This window comes from Adiantum capillus-veneris, chromosome 5 (assembly GCF_014529385.1).
Source record: "Adiantum capillus-veneris isolate H3 chromosome 5, ASM1452938v2, whole genome shotgun sequence".
Lineage (NCBI taxonomy): Eukaryota > Viridiplantae > Streptophyta > Polypodiopsida > Polypodiales > Pteridaceae > Adiantum > Adiantum capillus-veneris.
In genome coordinates this window covers 21,024,162-21,033,159 of record NC_140935.1, presented here as the reverse complement: position 1 = coordinate 21,033,159, position 8,998 = coordinate 21,024,162, and the positions used below count along the sequence as shown (strand labels likewise).

Below are 8,998 nucleotides of genomic sequence, written 5' to 3'. Positions count from 1 at the left end.
TTAACATAGCATTCACTCCTGCAGGGAAAACTAGCCTGCTAGTGTGAACCCTAAATCTCCGGTTAGATTGGTACCTTATCCATTGGGCTACAGAATCATAAGAAAATGGCAAGGGTCAATAGTGAGGAAAGTGATATCACAAAGGTGTATAAGTCTATAAGTCATGGATAAGATGATGGAATCAAAAGTGGTAGGGTGGATGGTTTGCAAACTCCTAAGATGATTACATAACCCCTCTAGTCCCAAACATTTGAAATTTTTAAACATATCCCAAGGGTCATCATGGATGGACAAGGCTCTCACCAAGGAGCTACCAAAATTTTGGGTGAAAGATCTAGATAGCGCCATCAAAGCAAGTGAATCTGCAACACGGTTCTTAGTGACGAGGCAAAAAGGTAAGTGTGGAGGAAGTACAATGGGTGAAGAGGTAACTGGTGTGGCCATGAAACTGGTGTACCACAATCTATGAATATCCATAAATATGAACATATGTTGCTCCCAAAAGAAGTAGTGCTCTCAAACCAATCAAAAGTGCTTGATACTCTGCAATATTATTACTCAATTGATCCCCCAAAAGGACTCCAAGAGAATAAAAAGAGGTCTCTTGAGGTGTCCCCCAAACAAAATTTTTCTCAAACCTCAAAAGTGTATTAAGTGGTAAAATACGATGAGCCATATCTTTAATAAAACGGCTATAATGATTAGAAGCCCCAAGAAAGCCTCTAACTTGACGAATGGTAGTAGGTGTAGGAAATGTAAGGAGGTCTTCAACCTTTATAGGGTCCATAGCTATTCCCTGTGCACTAATAAGATGTCCCAACAATAAAATGCAATAGGAGACTCCAAACACACACTTGCGAGAATTCATTGCAATGGACTTCTCTCGACACTTTTGAAACACATAATGGAGGTCTTTAAGAAACTTTTCTCGAGTGGTTCCCACGCCTATGTCGTCCATGAATATTTTGAGAGGTTCTATAAGGTCATCACAAAAATTCTCATGCTTATACTTTTGATGTGATGCCCCAGCATTTCATAACCCAAATGGCATGACATGATATACAAATGTCCCAAAGATAGTGGTAAACGTGGTTTTAAGCTTATCTTCATCACCTACGGCCATCTGGTTGTATCCTGAGAACCCATTCATAAATCCATAAATCTCCCTCCTAGTTGAAGCATCTAGAATTTAATCAATAAAAGGCAAAGGATAGTAGTCTTTGATGGTATCCTTATTAAGTTGTCTGTAATCAACACATATATGAAGCTTCTTATTTTTCTTGGGTACAACAACAATAGGGGAAACCCACTGAGTGTTATCCACGGGAAAAGTTATCCCAGCCTCTAAAATTGTTTTTATCTCCATGTAGATTCCCTCTCTATAGTGTTGTGGAAATCTACCCTGACGTTGAAGAACGGGAACAACACCTGGCTTAAGTGGAATGTGATGCACAACTAACTCGGGTGGGAAACCACTCTAGCCTGTAATAGAAGAAGGATAAGCTGGAAGAACCACTCGAGAAGATCCTCTACCCAACAACAACCCTCCTCTAGGGATATCAATAACACATTCGGTCCGCCATATCCAAGGTCTCCTCTAAAGAAGATGGTACTGCCTGGGTCCCAGACTAAGATGCAAAACATAACAATCAATATCCACAGTTTGGCCCACCACAATAACATGCAAACCTTTGATGAAACCTTCAACACTCACAGAACGGTGATCACCCATGCGTAACCTAGTAACAGGAATTCCATTAAAAGATATCCCAAGCTTGGCAAAGGTGGTGTAACTTAAAACATTGATGCCCGAGCCTCCATCAACTATAGTATGTGGGATCACAAGCTGGTGACTCATGTACTCCACTCAAGGACACTCTCGCTCAACAATAAGGGAATATACCTTTTGAACAGCAAGAATAATAGGACTCACCCCCTTGGAAGAACCCAAAGCTCTGCAGTACCTCCTTAAAAAGGCACGACTAGAAGGAGAAGTGAGAAGGTACTGTGGTAGGGACATGGTAAACTTCCCTAGATTAAAGCAGAAACAAGGTCAAACGAAGGTATAGGAGGGGATAAATTACTTGGGGTAGGGTGAGGATAAATATGACGAGGTTGGGGCAAAGGGTCGGAAGCGGGAACCAACACGGGTGGGTGGGTGGGTAGCAACATCGGGTGTAGCGTCTCTGTTCTCAAAAAATTCATCTTTCCCCTTTCATGTAATTGCATGCGCAAGCAATGCATCATAATCAATCATATTAACTAATGGATTATTGGTTGTTGTGGGTGCCAAACTAGAAGAATCCATGGTTGGAGAACTATGAGATCCTCTCTGTTAAAGTGTCCAACTAGGGCCTGGAGGTCTCTCATTCCAGCTAAAATGGGTTATGGGACCAGGTGGTGGTAATGTAGATTTTCTATTCATCATGTGGTACATCTTAATATAGCTCTTTATCCAAAGATCTCTCATAACTGCAGATGACCGTGGGAAAATCTTTGAAAAGCTGGCCGTGTACACCACAAGATCGACACACAATCTTAGTGGGATTAGGTTTAGGGCGACGAGCAGATGACAAATTTTGTTGGCGCTTCAAAAAGTCCACATCTAGAGTAACAGCTTTCATGTTTTCATTTAACTGGTTCATGTAACTAGTCATCGTGTCTTTCAAGTCCCTAATACTAGGTGCAGTTCTCTCATAACCATTCCCGTCCTTGTGATGCATGGAAGGTGCAGTGGTAGAAGTAGATTGAGGATAAGTCACAAAAGGTTGGGGAGCATGAGAAACAGGTGCCAAGAAATGTGGAGAGGTGGATAAAGAGGAAGTGTTAATAGTGAGTGTGGGTGCTGAGAGCAAAATAGACGGTGGTGTAGCTTGAAGTTGGAGTGGGGTAACAGATGGTAATTGCAGAGGTGGTGTCCATTGTAATTGGGGTACATAAGATGGGGCTTGTAAAGATAAACTGGGAGTAGACATGGGTAAAGAGTGTGGTGCTAGCAACGAGTAGAACGATGGAGATGGCATCGCAACTAGTTGTGGTTCATAAGCACCCCTGTAGGAACTCTCCACATTAACAATAGACCTGATAACAGTATTTAAATATTTTGGAGCTTGAGCCCTCACTCAAATTTGAATACGAGGATGCAACCCCCTAGGAAATGATTCCATGATGGTAAGTAGATCAATGTTGAAAGTGGGAGTATAAGGTCGGTAAAATTCTTGAACCTCGTGGCGGCTTGCTCAATCCTTTCACGAGGATAATTTTGCTTAAATGAGCGCAACTCCTCAAGAAATGATAAAAATTTTGGAGGTTTGCAAAAAGCAAGTAAGAATTTATGCTCAAAATTGGAAAAACTAGGAATACAATTTGCTTGCAGCTTGGAAAACCAATTCGAAGCTTCACTTTTAAGTATAGTGCTAAAATAAGTCATTACGTGTCCCTCTTCGACAATGTGCCATGTCAAACAAACAGTTTTAAAATTGTTTACATGACCTACAGGATCTTCCAAGGGCAACCCATGAAATGTTGGGAGTGGGATGAGTGGTGCATCAGGGCGACTGACATTAGCTGGTTACACTAGGGGTGACTAGATTGCAAAAGATTGAGCCATGACGGGAATATAAACAGAAAATGAGATACCCGATGGACTTTTTCCTGGTAATATTGGAATTTTTTGTTGTGAAGGAGTTGTAGGGATAGAATTCCCTCGTAATGATTTTTCCTTTTTCCTTCGATGATATCTCTTGGCTCGCTCATTCTCCCCAAAATGTTCTCGCCACACTTTATCACTGTGTATACATCCCCTTTTCAAGTAGGTTCGTGTCGCAGAACCTCGGCTAAGTCAAGGTCCCACCATGCATGCCACTGTCTGATAAATTTCTAAACGATCAAGGGACACAAGGCAAAGAGGACAAAGACCCAAAGACCCCCCCAGATACCCAACAAAGATAGTATAAAAAATGGAATAGAACCCCCCAAAGCCCAAAGAGAAAGATAAGTAGGACCTAGAGAAAATACAGTGTGCCAGATGTCTACTGCCAAGTAGCACTGGAGTGGCTGGAGTGTAGACAAACACTGGCAAATGACAAACACAGCACGAGCACAAATATGGTGATGATTGATTGTAAAAATGATGTAGAGAATGCCTACACGAGCTGACAAAATGGAAATAGGCATAAATTAGTGTTTGTATTATGATATATGAGCGCAAGGCGCTTTTACAGATAATTTCTTTGTTTTTATATCAAAATTCGAGTAAGAGAGAGAAAACTTAGCTCATAATTGCTGCACAAAAGTCAAAACTTGATGGCAAGGCCTAGAGGGATTCTCAGGACCCTCGAGGGTTGAATTTAACAAAGCTTCAATATTATTTATAAATTACAAGCTCTAACAGAAGTTTGCTACGAGTGGCTATATGAAAGCGAAAGTGAGCGAAGTGCGTGAATAGCTAGAGATAGAGCAACCTCCCCTTTGGTATTGTCTTCGTGTTGTCACTTCTAAGGTTTGACGGTAGTCCCCACTTCCATGTCTTCTTTGTGGTGGCACTCAAAATCTGCTAGCGAAATTAAACTGAGCAAGAGAGCACCTCTCGCCGTTTGATGGTGATCCACTCTCTCCCTCTTAGTTTGAATGCAATCTCACTACCTCTCTCACTCTCACTTTCCACTTGAATGCACTCTCTCTACTTCTCTCTCTTCCAGCCAATGAGTGCTTCTCCCTCTCTCTCTCTCTCTCTCTCGTCCCTAACCTTCATGCAGGTAGAACTACATAAGCTACCAGACGTAGCGCTAGGTTCTCACTCGCTTGTATTATAAAAGGAGGGCTTACTCCATGGTAGGAAGGAGGCACCAATAGTTAAGCCTTGAGTAGGTGACATGCCAGGTGGGGAGCAGCACCCAGAAGGTTCACCTCAAAATTACGTGAGTTCACCTAGAGAGGTTTTTTATATACCAAAGAGTTAAAAATAACATGTACAAAAGGGATCTGACATTGGAAAATTGAAAATAAGTTACAGGTTTATAAAGGAAGAGGGGTCTTTTAAATCTGATGAAGTGAGTGTGTAGAGGGGTTTAAAACATATCTCTTGAATGCACGTGCTATAGGTATTTTTAAAAGGTGGACCCCCCCCCCCCCCCCCCGGGAGTATATAGATGTAGTATGTTTGAAACCATGTAGTAATTGAAAGAGTATATAGATCAATGAGGCACAGTGGACGTAACCATTCTAATTTGTTCAATGACCATCCTCTCTTTAACTTTAGAGCTCCCAGCTTACACTTACAAGAGACACAGCCAAATGTATCCATTAGATTAAATTAGATGCCACTTTGGGTATGTAACCTCGTGTGTGTTTAAGCACCCACAAATCCACCTTAACGAGTAGGTGGATATAAAGGTATCTTTGGATTGTTCCTATTGGTATATATAATATGGTGTGTGGTCTTGTACACTAGCTAGCAGATGTGTAGAATAGTAGCTGTTAGTTGTTATAATAGTAGGGTTATTATTACTTAACCATTTTCTAATTTTTTAATATTGTTATATTCAATAGAATTATTGTTGTTTAGCCACATAGTTCCACTATGCACACACGATTATATTGTACTAGGAACATGCATTGTGTACATACCATAGGATTATTGTTATTTAGCCACATAGTTCCACTATGCACACACACGATTATATTGTATTATGCACTATGTACACACAATTATCTTGTACTATACTTATGCACAATGCCCCCCGCCCCTCTCTCTCTCTCTCTCGCTCTCTCGCTCTAGTGGGATAAATATACGAGGTTTGTTCCTATGACTTGGAAATTGCCCATAATACTCATATTGGTAACTTCGTTATTATATTGCCCAGAATCGTCATAGATTCCACTGAGCCAACGGCTTGCCTTGCAATTCGGGCCTCAAATTTGAATGATAGGATAGGTATTCGAATTGATACAGTCGCAAGTTAAACCTGCGCTAGACCACTCATGCGAAGGCATGCTCTGTGCAGACCTTGTCAATTGTTCTTTTCATTTAAAAATGTGTACGACCATGCCCTGCCCCTACCCCATCGATCTCCATCACTGTTGTGCGAGCCCCGTATTCCTGCGTCACCGTTGTCGTCGACTCCTCCGTGCAAGCCCCGTCCTACTACGGTGCTACCTGGCCCCGATTGCCTCTACCTCCCCTTTTGGCCTCCCGAGTGGCCAGTTGGCACACTTCTGTTTTTCTTTTCATGCCAAAGGGGTATCTCCTGAAAATTCTAATCAAATAGATTTTTCGAAATGTGTACGACATACTCTTTAATTCAGCCGAATCTCCACAAATACCTTCACCGAAGGCTTCATATGAGATCTCTCTCACCCTCTAAAAGGAGTATGTAGGATTTGAACACGCACCAGCGGATCCAACTTCCACACAATCTTGCTACACTGAGCAACACACAGGTTAAACAAAAATATGAGCCTTCTATGCACTCACCTCCCCTGCCAGTCGCCCCTGACACTTCCCTTGCCAGACGCCGGTTTCACCTCACGCCCCTCCTCTGGCCGCAAGATGGTACAAAGGGCTGAGAGCCTTGGCAGCACTACAAGGAGGCTAGCTTGGAGAATTGTAACTCTCGGGGCATGGCCGTAGGCTGCCATAACTGGAGGGCATTTTACATCAGCCCCCCTGGCTCCCCCACCCCCTTGTTTGCAGGATGTGGCTCAGACGTCCTCTCTCTGCCCCCAAAAAATAGAGAGAATCTACTTGCCTATTGTTTAATTTTATGATTTGTCGCAGCTGGTACCCCCTACTCTTATTCTTGAATCTTCGCCTTGTGGACACGTTTACTGAAGGAGTTAAATGAGCAAGGTGGGGACGTGCCATTTCAACCTTCACGCTGGTAAAACTAGGTAGGCTCCACGTGCCCACCAGACGCAGCGCTGCGTGCTTGCTCGCTTGTGTTATAAAAGGAGGGCTTTCCCGCCTCTGCAATTGTCGAATTGGCTAGAGCTCATCTACACAATACATACTTATCACACTACAACGCCGAGAACGGAGCGCCAGCACTAGCTGTAGCTGAGTAGACTTTCATCCGCGGAAAGACACGATCGTCAAGATGTCGCACGCTCTTTCTGAAGAGGCACAGGTAACTCTCTTTTTCTGAATGAGACGAGATTTGTTGCAGCTGTACAAATGCATGTGAGATCATCTCAAGTTGGTTTCCATCCTGTGCTATGTGATTGAGTGAATGAAGGCTTGGTTGATGTGTGTTTTTGTAGCAACGCATCGTGGAGGGAGGGCGCAAGGGTGGGCAAGCGCGGGCGGAGCAGCTGGGCCACGAGGGATACCAGGAGATGGGGAGCAAGGGCGGCCAGGCACGCGCCCAGCAGATGGGCCGGGAGGGCTACCAGGAGATGGGTCGCAAGGGTGGCCTGGCCACCGACAACATGTCCGGCGGGGAAGCGGCCCAAGCCAAAGGCGTGGATATCGACGAGTCCAAATTCAGGACCAAATAAGCAGCTGTATAGCTGCTAAATAGATGTACAGCTCAACTTGCGTAGGGAATAATATGTAGGACTCACTAATTTTGGTTATGCAGCTCAAATGAGCCTAATTTTGGTTATGCAGTCCAAATGCGACACCTTAATCCCCCCCCCTCTTTCCTACGCTGTTAAATCTTCTCCTCTCAATAGATGTACAGCTCAACTTGCGTAGGGAATAATATGTAGGACTCACTAATTTTGGTTATGCAGCTCAAATGAGCCTAATTTTGGTTATGCAGTCCAAATGCGACACCTTAATCCCCCCCCCTCTTTCCTACGCTGTTAAATCTTCTCCTCTCTCTATAAAATCTTATGGTTTTGCCCGTTCAAAAAAATTATATAGCAATTCAGTTGCACCATGTACACATGATTTTAGTCTAGTTGTTAGCTGTGCACTTGACATACGATTATGATCTTGCACAATGCCATCTCTCATGTGCATGTCGTGCACAATGATCCACATCAAATCGAGAGGACTGTTTGCCTTGCTCTAGCCATGATGCTCCTAGAAAATAGGATATGCATAATGTGAACTCATGTCTCCAGGAAGCCCGATTATGATCTTGTACTATTGCACGATATCATCTCTCATGTTCATGTTGTGCAGAATGTTCCACATCAAATCAAGAGAGCTCTTGTTTGCTCTAGCCATGATCCTCCTAGAAACGTAGCATATGAGGTCTCCATGTACTAATGCACAATGCCATATGCCATGTGCATGTTGTGCACAATGATCCACACCAAATCGAGAGGACTCTCTTCCTTTCACAAAAACAATCCACCAAGATTGCACTGCCAAAAATAGAAACCAAGATATGAACCAAGGACAATGGCACCTCGCGATTTTGTAATTGCCCATCCTCGATTCATATTAATTCATATCAATCAACATAAGTTTGGACTAAATTGGCGGTTTTGTGATTGACCATCCTCGATTCATATCAATTCATATCAATCGACATAAGTTTGGACTAAATTGCTCCTTCAAGATGAGAACTTGTCCACCACTCCTAAAGAACTTTCTTTTGTGCTCACATCTTTGACCATAACCTCTATTTAACTTAACCTCTATTTGTGCTCACATCTTTGACCATAACCTCTATTTAACTTAACCTCTTTAACTTCTCATTTACACAGCTAGGAGTTGATCATATAGGATAGAAGCTTGTTGATCATGATTTTGAACATATTCAACAAAATTACTTGTACCTGCCTCGCCGTATAAAGGAAATGGATATGATACCACCTCCTTGTAGATGATAATGCTTGTTGATATATTTAACAAAATTTTATTCTTCGATGCTTTGCCCTAACACGAAATAGGTTTGACACTTCCTTGTTCCTTTTCGGTTGATCTTCCACCTCTTTGCCCTTCCTTCTAGTGCACCTTTGATCTTCATAAATTCTCAGACCCGCTCTTGTTCCAAATGTTGCGATGAAGGTTTTACCTGTGATAATCTAGATTGCCTTGAGG

At 42.7% G+C, this 8,998-nt stretch overlaps 1 protein-coding gene across 1 annotated transcript; it reads left to right on the top strand.

Moving 5' to 3' along the window:
- Nucleotides 1-6,994: 6,994 nt before the first annotated feature.
- On the top strand, nucleotides 6,995-7,798 carry LOC147456980 (protein SLE1-like). The gene is made up of 2 exons (XM_086513488.1): nucleotides 6,995-7,127; nucleotides 7,261-7,798. The coding sequence occupies exons 1-2, from the start codon at nucleotides 7,098-7,100 to the stop codon at nucleotides 7,495-7,497; spliced, it is 267 nt and encodes an 88-aa protein (XP_086369614.1). The 5' UTR covers nucleotides 6,995-7,097; the 3' UTR covers nucleotides 7,498-7,798.
- Nucleotides 7,799-8,998: the final 1,200 nt, after the last annotated feature.

Coding starts and splice junctions, on each gene's coding strand:
- LOC147456980 (XM_086513488.1), top strand. CDS start 7,098: ATGTCGCACGCTCTTTCTGAAGAGGCACAG. Junction 7,128..7,260: donor CTCTTTCTGAAGAGGCACAG/GTAACTCTCTTT, acceptor GTGTTTTTGTAG/CAACGCATCGTGGAGGGAGG.